Below are 16,999 nucleotides of genomic sequence, written 5' to 3' on the forward strand. Positions count from 1 at the left end.
CACGGGAGAGAGCATCCGTATTGGCCTGCAAAGAACCCCTATGATAAACGACTGAAAACCGATCTGGTTGAATGTCTAAAAACCACCTAGTAACATGGGAGTTGTACTCCCGATGAACGGCCATCCACTGCAAAGCGGCATAATCCGTCACCAGGGTGAACTCCCGTCCTAATAGGTAGTACCTCAGTTGGGTTACAGCCCATTTAATCGCCAAGGCTTCCCGCTCCACCGTGGCATACCTGGTCTCCCGATCTAGCAGTTTCTGGCTGAGGTACATAACTGGGTGTTCAGCACCATCGATGCATTGGCTCAGCACGGCACCTAGTCCTGTGTCCAAGACATCGGTCTGGAGAATGAATGGAAAAGGAAAGGTAGGAGTGCTGAAGTCAGGGCCATAAATAAAAGCGATCTTCAAAAGGGCGACCTCAATTGAGCACCGAATAAAGGCGCACGTAAATAAAGGAGCGCTTCAAAAGGATGACCTTCGGAGCGAATTAAATTAATTGTCCTTGATTATGCTAATAGACCGCATCTCGAATATCTACGTGGCATTGCACATAATCTACAGCTTCAAGTGTAACTTGCTTTCACCTTTTTATACATTCAGTCATTGCCTTAATCTAATTTTCTATAATTTTGAAAACAACGAAATCTGTTCAGTCATTGCCTTAATCGAATTTTCTGTAATTTTGAAAACAACGAAATATAGAGAGCTTTAGAAATAGTTCATTAGAAGTAGTTCGTTAGAAGTTCATGCATTAATTAATTGGATGTTTTAATATTCTTGCTTTCACCTTTTTATACATTCAATCATTGCCTTTATCTAATAAATTTTCTGTAATTTTGTTGCGTTTGCCTTTATTCGCTGCGCCCAATTGACGTCACCCTTTTGAAGCACTCCTTTATTTGCGTGCGCATTTATTCGGCGCTCAATTGAGGTCGTCCTTTGGAAGCTCGCCTTTATTTGCGTGCCCCTTTATTCGTCGCTCAATTGAGGTCGCCCTTTTGAAGATCGCTTTTATTTATGTGCGCTTTTATTCGCCGCGCCCAATTCAGGTCGCCCTTTTGAAGGTCGCCTTTATGTGTGCGCCCTTATTGACGGATACCTGTTATAATATCATGTTCAACCAGTGCAGTGTGACCTGGTTGCTCACTAACCACCTCCGGAATAGACAGAACAGCATTTTCCAGGTCCCGTTTCTGTCTCCAAGTCAAATCCATTCCAAAATTAAGGGTTTGATGTTTTATGAAAAGGGAGCGAGGCTGACAGGAGGAGGGATCAACTTCCCTGTCCTTCCATGGTTTCAGCAAATTGATGTGATAAACTTGCTCACTCGGCCGATGATTAGGTTGTTTAACCAAATAATCAACAAATCCTTTTCTCTCCATAATTTCATATGGGCCTTGCCAATGGGCCGATAATGTAGAATGGGAGGATGACACGAGCACCATTACACGATCCCCGGGTGGAATTCCCAGAGGGTGGTGTTCCTGTTATAATATCGCGACTGGGCTGCTTGAGCACGTTCTAAGTTTTCTGTTAATAAGGGTCTGATTTTAACCAATCTATCACGTAACTGTGCAATATATTCTAAAATATTAGAGGAGAGAAGGACCTCTTCTTCCCATCCTTCTTTTAGCATAACCAATAACCTGCGGGGTTGTCTTACGTAAAATATTCCAAAAAGAGAACAGGCAAACAACACGAGGGGGAACAACTGATTCCAATTCCTCCCATCCTCGCTAACTACCTTATGTAATATCTGTTTCAAAGTTTGATTAAATTGTTCTACCAAGCCGTCTGTTTGCGGATGGTAAACTGATGTCTTAAGATATTTAATCTGCACTAACTTGGCTACCTCCCTGTACATTTCCAATGTGAAAGGAGTTCTTTGGTCTGTTAACACCTCTTTAGGAATCCCAACAGAAGCGAATATCCCTACTAATTCCTGTGTAATGATTTTTGAAGTCGCTGAGTGCAAGGGAACAGCCTCCGGATATTAGGTGGCATAATCCACTAAAACCAAAATATATTTATGGCTTCTTGCAGAGGGTTCTAATGGTCCTACAAGGTCTATACCGACTCGTTCAAAGGGAATATCAATAAGGGGTAAAGGGACAAGAGGAGCACGGCCCCTTCTAGGAATCTGACATAACTGACATTCTGGACAGGAAGCACAGAAACGTCGGACCTCCTCATTTATCCCTGGCCAATAAAATTGAAAGTTAATTCGCTCAAGAGTTTTTTCGGTACCTAGATGGGCACCTAGGAGATGGGCATGCGTCAGTTCGCATACTTGCTGCCGATAAGTATGTGGAACTAAGAGCAATGACCTCACCTCACCCTCATGCTCTGCCACTCGATATAAAAGTTCATTATTAATGACAAAGTAGGGCATTTGTGGTACAGGATCTACAGATTGTTGTCCATTGACTGAAACAACTGCATTCCTAGCGAATTTTAAGGAATCGTCATTCCATTGCTCCCTTTTAAAGGAGGATGGCATATTTTTAAATTGAGAGGCTAGTGTTTGAATTGGATCCCTTTCAACCTCAATGGGTGGGGTTTCAAACCATATGGCTCCCCTGGTTGCCAATCTGGCTTCCATAGAAGTTGATGGTTTTCCCACTCCGTCACACTGGGTGGATGAATGGGTCCTAGATACCATTGGAAACGGTGTTGAAGCAATCAGATTAGAGTTATTCTTATCCATCACTAAGCCCAGATTTTTCTTAGGAACAGTAGAGTTTACACTTTTAATATTAGACCAATCACATCCCAGTATAACTGGAAAGGGAGTATCCGGCAAGACCACCGTAACTAAACTCTTCATAGAGATTTCCACTGATATTACGCAGGAGGTGGTCTTATAATACCTGATCTCCCCATGAATACATTTCAGACTGGTCTTAACCTTGAGCCACTGTCGCAGCAAAACATAACAGTGATTATCTTATTACTTTAAGATTGCTGAACGTTATATTATATATTTTATGCATATAGTTTGTTAATGATTATATATAATCATAGTTTGTTAATGATTATATTTTAGGTATATATCATTTAGACTATATTGGCAATAGATATCTCTACTGTTTAACCCTAAAAACACCGCTGCGTGGGGGCTTGTTTTGCTTTGGACATGTTCTATCTCAAGGTATGTCAGAGGACCGAGACTTTGTGAAGTGGGGTCCAGCCTCACGTGGGGAGGCAAAAGGTGGGGGGAGGGTAAGGGGGGGAGAGAAAGAGAGCAGGCTATATCTAATCTATCCTTTTAATCCTTATAATTATACCAGTTAAGACTATAAAATGACATCAAAAACTCAGAATCAATATCTCCATGATGGGACAGTCAACTTTGTGAGCTGGAATGTTAAAGGCCTGAATTACAAATTAAAGAGAAAGAAAGTACTCTCTCACCTAACAGGTTTAAACGCTAGAATAGTATTTTTACAGGAGACCCATTTAGTAAGCAAGGATCAGTTCCATCTGCAAAAGGACTGGACTGGCCAAATGTTCCATTCTAGCTTTACAAAGAAAACTAGAGGGGTGGGAATTCTCATACATAGAACAGTCCCATTTGTAGCATTAGATATAGTATCTGATCCAGAAGGGAGATATGTGATGGTCATGGGCAACTTATTTAACTGTAAAATGATCTTAATAAATGTTTATGCACCTAATGTTGATGATAAGGAATTCATACAAAACATATTTGCATCCATCCCCAATGTGAACACTCATAAAATTATAATGGCCAGGGACTTTAATTGTGTTTTAAATCCACTCTTAGATAGGACTCCTGTCACAGGGGGGACGACATCTAACACTGCAAAGACAATTACACAGTTTGTAACTGACCACAACTTATCAGACCCCTGGAGGTTTCTAAACCAAAACTCAAGAACATATTCTTTCTACTCACCAATACATCATTGCTACTCAAGAATAGATTATTTCTTTATAGATAATAATTTCTTGCCTACGATTAAATCTTGCAAGTACGATGCTATTATTATTTCTGACCATGCACCTCTGATCTTGGAGCTAAAATTACTATGCCCCACACACTCACCTCGTAGATGGCATCTTAACCCGCTTCTATTAGCAGATGACAATTGTAAGAATTTATATCCAAACAAATCAGCTTCTTCCTAGAGACAAACACATCCTCAGAGGTCTCTGCAGGAATACTCTGGGAAACTCTAAAGGCCTTCTTAAGAGGACAGATTATTTCATATCCTTCCCACAGGAATAAATTAGAAACCAAGAAAGTATCAGAACTAAAAAGCTAAATTACTAGAATAGATGAAGAACATGCCAGACTTCCAAGCAAGGCTCTACATAGGAAAAGGCAGGCTCTACATTCAGAACTCAACCTCTTGACAACTAAAGAAAGTGAACAACTAATTTATAAATCCAGATATCATTACTATGAACACAGAGAGAAAGCTAATAAGCTTTTAGCTCAACAAATCCACAAGCAAGAAGTTCGCAATGCAATCCCAGTAATCACCAACACGAACGGAGATGAAATCATTGACCATAAAAATATAATGTACACATTTATAGACTACTATAAATCCTTATATTCTACTGAGTTCAAAGAAGACAACACATAATCTAATGCATTTCTGGATACATTACAGTTACCACAAATAGATACTTTTAATGCGGCGGAACTGGATAAACCTCTGGCGCTATCAGAATTACTAGATACTATAAAGTCACTTCAAGGCGGGAAAGCAGCAGGCCCTAATGGCTACCCTGCAGAATTTTATAAGAAATTCTCCGCTCAGCTAGCTCCCCTCCTATTAGCAACATTTACAGAAGCTAGAGACAATCAAATTCTACCTCAAACTTTTTGCCAAGCATTAATCACCATCTTCCCTAAACAAAATAAGGACTTATTACAATGTGCATCATTCAGACCAGTTTCACTTCTGAATAATGATGTTAAGATACTCTCAAAAATCATAGCTCGAAGGATGGAGAAAGTGCTGCCTTCGGTAATATCACAAGACCAAACTGGATTTATCAAGGGTCGATACTTATCCTCCAATCTTTGACACCTGTTTAATGTAATATACTCACCAACCAAGTCAAACACCCCAGAAATATTATTATCATTGGATGCAGAAAAAGCATTTGACATGATTGAATGGAAATACCTTTTCACTACATTAGAGAAATTTGGGTTTGGCCCGAACATTTGTGCATGGATCAAACTACTGTATACCAATCCAGAAGCTTCAGTTTGTATTAACAATATTTGTTCAGACTATTTTAAATTAGAACGTGGTACCAGACAAGGATGCCCCTTGTCACCACTGCTATTTGCAATCTCCATTGAACCACTGGCGGGTCACTGTTGAAATGCAGATCAGATAATTGGGATTATCAGAGAAGGACTGGAACATAAAATTTCTCTATATGCAGATGATATGGTACTGTATACTGTATATCAGACCCACAAAATTCTGTGCCTGCAGTCTTAACAGCACTTACAGCATTTCAAAAGATCTCTGGTCTCAGAATTAATTTGAATAAAAGTGTGCTCTTTCCAGTGAATTCTCAAGCACACAATATTAGATTGGACACCTTCCCTTTAATTATTGCAGATCAGTTTAAATACCTAGGGGTAAACATCACAAGTAAACACAAAACTCTTTATCAACAAAATTTCACAGGCTGTATGGAAAAGTTAAGCAAGACTTGCATAGATGGTCATCCCTTCATCTCACTCTAGCTGGAAGAATTAACGTTGTTAAGATGAATATTCTTCCTAAGCTTCTTTTTTTATTTCAAAACATTCCAATATACATCAATAAATCATTCTTTAAGCAATTAGATTCAACAATAACCTCATTTGTTTGGAACTCAAAACATCCACGTATCAAAAGAGCGACCCTACAAAGACCTAAGGCAGAAGGTGGCATGACTCTACCTAACTTTCAGTTTTATTACTGGGCAGCAAACATACAAGCCATAAAAACCTGGACACAAATAAATGAACATACACAGGCTTGGTCCGCAATAGAAGTAAAATCCTGCAGTACCCCAACAAATGCAAGGTATCGGCAATATACTAATAACCCAATTGTGCTTCACTCACTCAGAATATGGAACCAATGTAGAAAGCATTTTAAGATGGAGAAGCTTTTATCTGTGGCACCTCTACAAGAGAACCACCTTTTTCAACCCTCGCAAACATATGCAGTTTTTAATATCTGGATAAGATTTGGGATTAAATTGCTCAGAGATCTTTATATAGACAACATCTTTGCATCCTACAAACAATTACATTCCAAATTTAACTTTCCAGCTACACATTTCTTTCACTATCTTCAAATTAGGAAATTTGTTAAACAGAACCTGCACGATTTTCCTCATCTTGCACCCTCGTCCACGCTGGAAAAAATACTGCTCAATTTCAGGGACATAGACACCATCTCTGCAATATATAAAATTATTTTACAGTCCCTCCCTTTCAAAGATCCAAGAGGACAATGGGAAAAAGATCTCTTAATCAATATATCAGAAAAGGAGTAGAAAACAGCAATGCAGAGACTTCACTCGAGCTCCATATGCGCAAAGCATACATTTATACAGCTCAAAATTATATATTGAGCTCATCTGTCTCGCCTAAAACTGTCCAAAATGTTTCTAGGGCAAGATCCAACCTGTGAACGCTGCAATCAAGTCCCAGCCTCACTGGGTCACATGTTCTGGGCCTGCACCAAATTAACATCATTTTGGACCAAAATTTTTAAGTGCCTTTCAGACAGCCTTGGTGTCACAATCCCTCCTAACCCATTAACAGCTGTGTTCGGTGTTCTTCCAGATGGATTTGAAGTGGAGAAGGACAAACAAATTGTGATTGCATTTACTACACTTTTGACACGCAGACTTATTTTGCTGAACTGGAAGAATCCTAACACTCCTCTTTTAAGTCAGTGGGTAACTGATGTTTTATACTATTTGAAATTGGAAAAAATCAAATATACAGTTAGAGGTTCTGTACAGAATTTTTTAAAAACCTGGCAGGATATAATCAATAAAATTTTAGAATAAGCTCTTAAAGCACAGAGGAAGCAATTATCTCCACATCTCTTTTTCCTCTCCATTCTTCTCTACTGGCCTATTAAACTCGTCAATTTAGGTATGTCTACAAGCCTTAAGTTTTACTCTGTTGGCCATGCTCTCTCTCTCTGGGTTCGGGGTCGACTTGTTTTCTTTGTTTTTTTTTCAATCCTATTATTTATAAAAAAATTGATTGATTTGTATGAATTATTACAATAAAATTAAAAAAAAAAAAAACATAACGGTGAGCAACAATGGAGATATTGCTCCTGGAATCAAACATAGCCACTACTCTATAACCATTTATGACCACTGTCCCAGTAGCGGGAAGCGACAAAGGGTTTACCACAGAACAATACCTCTCTCCCTTGATTATGGTGCAATCCATAGGCTCGCCTGGCAGATGGCAGCTGGTGGATAAGTGTCCAACCTCCACACACTTGAAACAGCAGGGAAGGTTGTGCAGGTTTTCTTTGGGTCAGACAAGAGGCTTGGCAGGACGCCAGGTGGGCTCAGGGACTGCACTATGTACCTGTCGTGCTTGGCGAGGGGACCGTTCCGACCGCTGTGATTTACAGGTAGTCCAATGATGTTCCACCACCTCTATAATGGTGTCTGTGCTCTTATAATTTTGTTTTCTGGGAGGGCATGATCGAAGGTTTCGCAAGCTACTATTTTGGCCATTTTCTGTGCAGTGTGTATATCTGGCCTCAGCCAGCGCCCGACTTTACCCCAGACTTCAAAAGCCTGGGTCCGTATTGGCCTTTCTGGATCGAACTGCCACTTCCTCCATTCCCTTGCCTGCTGGGCCATAGATACGCCATAACGTAATAAGCCCTCTGTGCCGCACCCTTCAAGTAGGGTGCCAGGAGGTATACCCGTTTCGACCTCGGCCACCCATTCCGTTTAGTGGTGCATTCAAAAATGAAAAAATAGGTTTCGACATCATCTCCTTCACTTAAATATGTCAAATGAGGGGGAAGAGACCGGGTGGCCTCTGTCTGCACCGTTGCTGCAGCCCGTGCCTCTGACTCGGCCAGTTGTGTGCGTGTTTCTCCCATCTGCACATTCTGGGTGCGTAGTTCTGCCATGATGGTAGTCAGAACTGTGTTCATGTCTTGCTCTTCAGATCTTTTTCGAGCGAATATATCCTTCCGACTACGCCAATTGTGATGAATTATAAGGCTCCAACACAACAAAAAAAGAGTTGGAGACCATCCCTGTATAATGTCCAAAGGTCTGTAATGCAAAAAAGACCAGAAATCGTGATCAAAATACTGTATAGAAAATTGACAAAGTACATATGCAAGAATGGCGTTTTTATACAGAAAAATATGGAGGATGGAAGTTAGTTTGGCAGGAGATGGCATCTTGGCTGTCAGACGGAAGTGATGTCATCTTTAGAAGCCAGAAGTGATGAGGAGTCAGAAGTGATGTCATCGAGGTGTAACTGGAAGTGACATTGTGAGGATGGCGCTGGAAGTGACATTGTCTTTGGGAGTTAGAGGAAGGCATGACGATCGGTCGCCATCTTGGGAACCCGGAAGTACTGGAGGTATTTTATATTCTTTTTTATGTCTGAAGAGAGAGAGAGAGAAAGGCGTTATTACCTTGGATCAATCCCTTGTCTCGTGATATTTCACTCACCTCCGGGCATGTTGACTGCCTCCTAAGCGAGCTTGTGTGATATATATATATGTATATGTAGCAGTGCTTCTATTGGTTAAAACCACATCTCCCAGCAGCCCCTACAGAGGCTCTGACTGGTCTTCTGTATGGGGTGCAGGGGCTGTTGGGGTCAAAGGTGGTCAGAGTGGCTCTTAAAAGGAAGGCCGGTGTCCAAAGACAAAGGTGTGTTTTTTTTTGTATTTTGTGTTCCATTTACCTGTCTGGCTGCCTTCTGTTGATTAACCGTACTTAGTCGCTGTGTCCTGGATTGTTTCATTGTTGGGGTCTGGATTGTCTTCTGTCTACCTGTGTGCTGAGTTCTGATAGTGGGGTCATGGCCTTCCAGCAAGAAAAGGAGAGCTCCTTATCCGTCCACCTGTCTTCATCTTTTTCAGGGACTAGCGGTAGGACTGTCTTTTCATTCCCTTTCAACGTACAGATCTCTGGACTTATTATCTTCATCATTTCATTACATCCAGTGCTGTTTTCCATGTACTTTGCTGTGGGGGGTTGTTTGTGTTTGTGGTTTAATGTAATATCGCTGTAAGGGTACAGGGGTGGTTTTTGTTGTTTTCATTTACTTCATTTAATTTCATTATATTCTTTAATTGTTGTTTGATCCCAGTGTGCATTATTTTGTCTCTGTTTCTGAGTGTGGGTGGGTTGGGCCAAAGCTGGGAGCGTCCCTGGGATCTCCTCTGTAAAAATAATTAAATCACCGTCTTCTTCCATCCATCCATTTTCCAACCCGCTGAATCCGAGCACAGGGTCACGGGGGTCTGCTGTAGCAAATCCCAGCCAACACAGGGCACAAGACAGGAACCAATCCCGGGCAGGGTGCCAACCCACCGCAGTCACCGTCTTCTTGACGGTGTGAATCTTAGCGGCACTGGACTGCTACAGATTTTTGCGAGCTGGGTAGGATCCAGGTTTTTTACACATTCCCTTCTAGTCCGATATCACTTACACCCACACAGAAGTCTATGTCTGTTGAAAGCGCAGTGCAGGGTGAGGAGCTTGAGCTAAGTGTGCCGCTGAGTGATATGCATCTGATTCCTAGGCCACGTCACGTAACAGTTAGAGCCCATCTCGAGGAGGAGTTGAGCCTGCTGGATACCCTGTGTGTCTTCAGCCCAGAGCCGCCCGAGACCTGCAAGGGACGGGTTCTGCAAGTTGTCCTTATCTGTTGCGGGGCTGATCTTACCTTGGTGCAAGCCACCTTGCCCCTCTTAGAGGTGCCCGTACAAGTGCGAGGAGAGGCAGTTGTAAATACAGGGAGCACTTATACCCTTATGAAATACAGCTTGTGGGAAAAGCTTAAAGTGCCTCATGAGCAGTTAAGGGAAAGTGCAAAAGTAAAATTCTTTCTCGCGGATGGAAGGGTGCACAGGGCAAAGGGCAGGGTTCCTATGAGGCTCAGCTTACATGAGACACACTGGGAGACAGAAGTTTACATCCTGGAAGATGACCACCTGTCAATGCCCTTATTACTAGGAATGGACTCTCTTATGTTGGTACGAGTTGCCGGATGGGGAGGTCCATCAGTTTGGGACGAAGGCTCAAAGGAATCTGGTTTGGCCTAACTTGCATTATTACCTCACGCAGTTGGTGGATGAGCCCAGCCCAGTAGAAAAGGCAATTCTTGAACAGCGGAGCTTGTTCAGCCACTGCTTAGGAGGTGGTACTCTGTGTGGACAGACAAACTGGGTCGGACTGAGGTGGTGTGTCACCACATCCACACAGTCGACCCAATCCTGGTTCGGCAAAGAGCCTACAGAGAGTCACCTCTGAAAAGAGGAATAATCAAGGAGTGGGTTGACCAGATGTTGGCAGGTGGGGCCATCGAGCCTTCCACCTCGCCGTGGGTAAGCCCTGTGGTGCTTGTTCAAAAGGCAGACGGGACCTACCGATTCTGTGTGGACTATCGGGAGCTGAACCAGGAGACCTTGAATGATGCTTACCCCATGCCACTCGTTCATGACATCTTGGAGTCTTTGCATGGGGCAGCAGTTTTCATCTCCCAAGATTTGAAGTCTGGGTATTGGCAGGTGAGGATGGGGAAGAGTAGCATGGGGAAGACCGTTGTCATCACCCCGGAGGGGTTTTTCCATTTTCGGGTGATGCCCTTTGGACTTAACAATGCAGGGGCGTCATTCCAGCGGCTAATGGAGCAGGTCCTGAGGGGGCTCATTGGGAAGACCTGCTTTGTTTACATAGTTGACATCACTGTATTCTCCCCATCTGTTCAACAACATCTAAAGGACCTTGACCACATCTTCCAGCGACTGCGTAAGGCTCATCTTACACTCAACACCAAGAAGTGTAGATTTCTACAAGACCATTTGACCTTCCTCGGCCATGTGGTGTCGGCAGACGGGGTCCGGATGGACCCAAAGAAAATTAAGTCCATCTTGGACTACCCAGCGCCTCAGGAGGTAAAAAGTCTCTAATGCTTCCAATTTGTCCATGGGTTTGTCGACATCGCTGCCCCATTGTTCCAGCTGCTGAGGAAGGGATCCCCTTGGGAGTGGTCACCAGCGTGCCAGGACTCCTTCGAAAGACTCAAACAGGCACTGACATCACCACCAATCCTGGCACAGCCTGATCCATCATTAACCGTTCAGGTCCACACTGATGCAAGTGACCTCGGGCTCGGCGCTGTTCTCTCTCAAACGAGTCAAGTAGAGGAGAGGGTGGTGGCCTATGCCTCACGGTCACTAAAGGGCGCAGAGTGTAATTATTCCACCACTGAGAAGGAATGCTTCGCTGTCGTGTGGGCCGTGGAGAAGTGGCGTCATTTCCTGGAAGTGACTTCATTTGAAATCCACACTGACCACTAGGCTCTGACCTGGGTAATCAATTGCCCGAAGACAACGTCTAGGCTAACCAGGTGGGTATTGCACTTCCAACTGTTCACGTTCAAGGTGTGCTATCGGAAGGGCTGTGCTAATGTTGTGCCTGATGCATTGTCACAAGTTCACGAGTCTACAATTGTTGTACTGTATGTGCGGTATGTGTGGTCTCTAACCTATGGCCTGATCTTCCCCTGAACATGCTCCATGTTCAGTCTCAAGCAGCCAGTCCTGTATGTCTGAATGAGAGAGGGCCCAGGGTGGAGGCCTGACCGCATACATTATAGGAAACTTCAAGGGGCACTCTATTGCTGTGTTCCAAGAAAAAAATGGGGTTACCATTATCAGTTGGTAGTGCCTGAGACATGTGTGCCCAGGTTCCTACAGTATTACCATGATAGCCCAATTGGTGGTCACCTTGGACATACGAAGACTCTGTTCAAAATCCTGGAGGTAGCATGGTGGCCGATGATGTGCAAAGACGTCTGGTCCCATGTCCAGACTTGTACCACTTGTCAGCGATACAAAACCCCACATGGTCTCCCCTCGGGACAGCTTCAGCCAGTAACCATCACTACCCTGGGGGAGAGCCTAGGCATGGATCTAATGTGGTTTAATGTAATAACGCCGTAGGGGTACAGGGCTGGCTTTTTGTGTTGATCCCAGTTTGCATTATTTTGTCTCTGTTTGTGATGTCACATGTTTTCGGCTTGCGCCAAATTAACATCATTCTGGACCAAAATCTCACAGAGGGGCTTAAAGTGAAGAAGGACAAACAAACTGATTGCCTTTACTACACTACTGGCACATACATTTATCATTTAGCTCAACTGTTAGAATCCTAACTCTCCTATTCTAAGTCAGTGGGTAACTGATGTTATATACATTTTGAAATTGGAAAAAATCAAATTCTCAATACATATATATAATAATAATTCTTTGCATTTATACAGCCCTTTTCTCACTACTCAAAGCGCTCAGTAATTGCAGGTTAAGGACCTTGCTCAAGTGCCCAACAGAGCAGAGTCCCTATTGGCATTTACGGGATTCAAATCATCAACCTTCCGATTGCAAGTGCAGATCCCTAGCCTCAGAGCCAACACACACACACACACACACACACAGATTTATTGGGTAAATTTGGGCTGGGATACAGATCAATCCCGGCTGTCAAATAGTTTCTGTTCACAAACCCGCTAGGGCACCTCTGGCACCAATGCCTATTTTAGATGTTCTGTTTGCAAAGTAAAAATAGGTTTCAGTATATGCTTGTGTTAGTTGACTACGCCACACAATACCCGTAAGTGGCTGTTCTATGGTGGGCAGTTGCCCAGAATATTGTAAAATCACTCTCAGAAAGAGCCCTTTATCTCTCACATCATCTAACAATTGTGCGAAGGTTTTGTAATTAAGCAGTTACACTCCACGGTTTATCATCCACAGACAAACTGACTGAATGATTTAATAAAACCCTTAAACGGATGATTCAATGAGCCGCCCATGACAACCTGACCTCATGGGATACAGTAGTGGCTTTCCTCCTGTTTCCTGTCTGGGAGTCCCTGTCTTTGGCCGCCAACCACACAATGTGTTAGACATTTTTTGGGAAGAGTGCATAGGGATTCACGAGACACCTCATGAGGGCAGATTTGTCGAAAGGGTTGTATCACTGCAGCAACAGATTTCCAGATTGTCCTCTATTGTGGTGGAACATTTTTAATGTGAACAAGAGGCACAGGAACATAATTATGACAAGACAAGTAAACTTCATGAGTTTAAAAAGGGGGATTGTGTACTGGTATTGATCCCATTGGATCCGCATAAATTTTGGGCTGAATTGCTGGGTCTGGCAGTCATAGAAGAGTGTATGTCCCCCGTGAATTATAATGTTAGGATTCCAGGGCAGCAGAAGCCCGTACAGGTGTTGCATATTAACCTGCTAAAAGAGTGGCATGAACCGCACAAGGTTATGGTCATGTGTGCAGAAATCCCTCAGACAGAAGTCGTTTTTGGTGAGGATTTGACTGACACTCAGAAAGCTGAGCTGGACTGCCACTTGTCTCTTTCATCTTAGTAAACTGACTGGCCTCTGACCTGGCATGGTTTCTGGATGGATGGAATGAAAGAGTCAGAAAAAGACTTTGAGTTTTTCAGGATGTATGGCAGTCTTGGGCCAATGGGACATGACAATTTAGGGCTGACTCCCCCGCCATGTTCAGGTGTCATGCCCTTTGACCTGTTTAGGCATTAATTATGATCTTGTGACTTCTGTGCTTTTCACTGTAACCCTCGGTTAGGTCAGACTTGATTTTTTGTCTTTGTGGGTTTATAAGTGGTATGTTGAGGTTCTTAGTTCTCAGTTTGTTCTGGTTCTGATCAGTGATACCATCCTTTTGTCAAGCATCAACAGAACTTCACACACACCAACATGTTGGTTATTTAGTGCAATTTTAATACAATGGGACTCCATGATTGCTTCTCCAGTCGTCTGGCCTGCTGCTGTTCCTTAATCAGTCCTCTAATAATACAATTTATCTGGCTATGGATATTTTAATGTTCCTCACATTAATGTCTACTTTTTTGGACAGCACATGGTTAGCAGCCTGAATTAGAAGCTCTGTAAGAGAACTGTAATGAGAGCAGGGCACCGAGCTCAGTGTAAGTCCTACTGATGAACTCCTTTGATAACCACATTGACTGCACACCTATATGTCCACTTCTACTTCAAGTTTACCAAACTCCAGGTCACCATGGTCTGTGCTTTAAAATGTCCTGTAGCAATGTCTTTGTAATGCATGTCTTTATCATTTCTCATTTCAGTTTTTCTTTTTTTTAAATTTTTCTGATTTGTGCATTTTTCTTGCAGCTTTTCTAAAGGATTTAATGAGAAATCATTCATAACCATGATGGAGTTGTGTCAAACATATGATGGAATTACAGGAGACAGCAATCTGTATGAATTTGTAGGACTCTTTGGACCCTTGCCAAATAAAGTGGACTTCAAAGACACATCTTGGATTAGTCAGGTGGACTTCAGTTTTTTACAGAAGTATCTTAATAAGGATGTAACACACAACACACACAGTGACAGTTTGTCAGCCCTGGATCAGTTCATTATCAGAACCCTCTTCAACATTTCAAGGTAAGTCAAAACGAGCTCTGATAATGTACTAAGAACAGTTTGAGCCATAACCCACTTACGTTTAAGGCTGATTGTTACAAACTGCCCACCTAGTGAGGGGATATCAGGGGTAGAAAGGGCATTAAGGTGGCCAACATCACTGAAAGGGTCAGTAGTGGTCACTAAATAACTGACAGCCCCTGTAAAAATCAGGAGAGTGGCAGCAGCCATAGTTTAGAGTAGGGGTTCTTAACATCGGGCTTGGGGACCCCCTGTGGCTGCAGGTTTTTGTTCCAACCAGCTTCTGTTTTTAATTGGACCCCCGGGCTAATCAAGTGAAATGTTTTTTTTTCCAGATTCCATGTTTTTGGAAAAATGTAGAAATTACAAAACTAAGTTTGGTTTTATATATATATAAAAATGTGCCAAGCAGTTATATGGTAATAATGTTTTTTTTTTTCTTTTTCACAATATTTTCATCTTGATTTTCATTCTATTTTTTGCTGGGTGTTCTAATTGTTTAATTCATTATTTTCTAATTAGTGATGCTAGTGACTCTGACGCTAAAGTAGTTGCAGCCTTTGATTATTCAGTGTTGTTTGTCTGGCTGTCTGCTCTGCTTGTGGTCATTAGTAAGATACAATGAAGGGAGCAAACTGCACAGAGAAAAGGCAAAATATAATAAAATCAATAAAAGGGAGTTAAGCATTTAAATCTCTAGCAAAAATAGAAATATATTTAAATGTCTTATAAATATAAAAATCATGCTGCTATGCGGTGCCGCAGTGGGTAGCGCTGCTGCCTCGCAGTAAGGAAGCCCGTTTGGGTTTGCTTCCCGGGTCCTCCCTATGTGGAGTGTGCATGTTCTCCCCGTGTCTGCTCCGGTTTTCTCCCACAGTCCAAAGACATGCAGGTTAGGTGCATTGGTGATCCTAAATTGTCCCTAGTGTGTGTGTGTGTGTGTGTGTGTGCCCTGCGGTGGGCTGGCGCCCTGCCCAGGGTTTGTTTCCTGCCTTGTGCCCTGTGTTGGCTGGGATTGGCTCCAGCAGACCCCCGTGACCCTGTAGTTAGGATATAGCAGGTTGGATGATGGATGCTGCTATGCTTTTCTAAATGTAGAATAAGAGAAGAGGACAAATAATATCAACTCATTAAATGAGATCAGTGTGATCAGGTGTTGTCACTGATTATGAATCTGGTTAGAACAAAAACCTGCAGCCACAGGGGGTCCCCAGGACTGAGTTTGAGAACCCCTGGTTTAGAGGACCACCAAGACAACAGTTGGAGTCCTCTGAGCCACCACACGACACCTCAGCTCTTCGTATTTAATTAGTAATTGAGGGACAGTATGTGTGAGGACATCTTGCTCTGTCATGGTGGATGCTGCTAGTTATGACAGACATGCTGTTTGTAGTTCACCTTCATAGCTATCAGACTGCACTTCATAGGCAGGGCTGAATGGCACTTTGAGGTGTCCATCTGTTTTCAGGACCTTCTTATGGACATTGACTCGTTCTGAAACGTGTTATTTAAAAAATAAAGGCAAAATCAGAAAGGTGGAGGAATGGCATCTGCATAAGAGAGAACTGGAATAGGAGCAGCTTCATGTAGAAGATGAGCCACATTAATGAGGAGATGTGGGTTCAAGTAAAAAATCTGTGAAAAAATATGATATTTATAGTGTGCAGTAGACCCCCAAAACACTGATGACTGTGTTATTATACAAATTTAGAGCAAAACAAAAAATAAATCTAAATGAGGTTATTATACTGATGGGGGCCTTAGAACCTTACAAGTAGCACAGAACAGAGTGCAGGAGATAGAAATAATAACACATTACTGTCATTTATGTTTTAAATGGTTAATCAATAGACTTGCAAATGTTTTAACTAATTATTGACACACAGCCAGTTTAAAACAGAAATATCCAAAGTCAAACTAACAAGCGATATTCGAGCAGAGGGCCTTTGAGCGCAGGGCTGCTACAGAGAAGTGAGGTAGAGCTTTTCTTGGGTGTAATTATGACGAGTCTGAGTCTCATGTTTTGTTTTTCTTTATTACGGGTTTCCAACGTCGTCTTTTTCCTTTAATAATTTATGATTAGGAATTTAAACTTAAAACAATGATGCTAATGAAGTCAATATTCTAACTGCAGGTTTTTCTTTACAGTCAGGTTTGTTCTTTTTCACTTTTTATGACTTTCTGGTTGCTTGTTCTTTCTGATATAGAAGTTCTGACAGTCACTGGACACAGTGGTCCTTTTATAGTTTTATT

At 42.3% G+C, this 16,999-nt stretch overlaps 2 protein-coding genes across 2 annotated transcripts in view; one reads left to right on the forward strand and one right to left on the reverse strand.

Annotated features, from left to right (window-relative positions):
• LOC114643014 (uncharacterized) overlaps positions 1-16,999 on the reverse strand; it is a gene marked incomplete at its 3' end in the record, with an annotated part of 1,911,439 nt that overhangs the window by 407,585 nt on the left and 1,486,855 nt on the right. The gene's annotated exons all lie outside the window — the stretch shown is intronic.
• The window catches only part of LOC114643007 (uncharacterized), an 83,140-nt gene continuing 80,618 nt past the window's right edge, over positions 14,478-16,999 (forward strand). The window contains exon 1 of the mRNA XM_051923235.1: positions 14,478-14,746. Within this exon, the coding sequence (XP_051779195.1) occupies positions 14,508-14,746 (239 nt within the window). The 5' untranslated portion in view covers positions 14,478-14,507. The remainder of the gene's footprint in view (positions 14,747-16,999) is intronic.

The sequence above is a fragment of the Erpetoichthys calabaricus genome, chromosome 2 (assembly GCF_900747795.2).
Source record: "Erpetoichthys calabaricus chromosome 2, fErpCal1.3, whole genome shotgun sequence".
NCBI classification, from domain to species: Eukaryota; Metazoa; Chordata; class Cladistia; order Polypteriformes; family Polypteridae; genus Erpetoichthys; species Erpetoichthys calabaricus.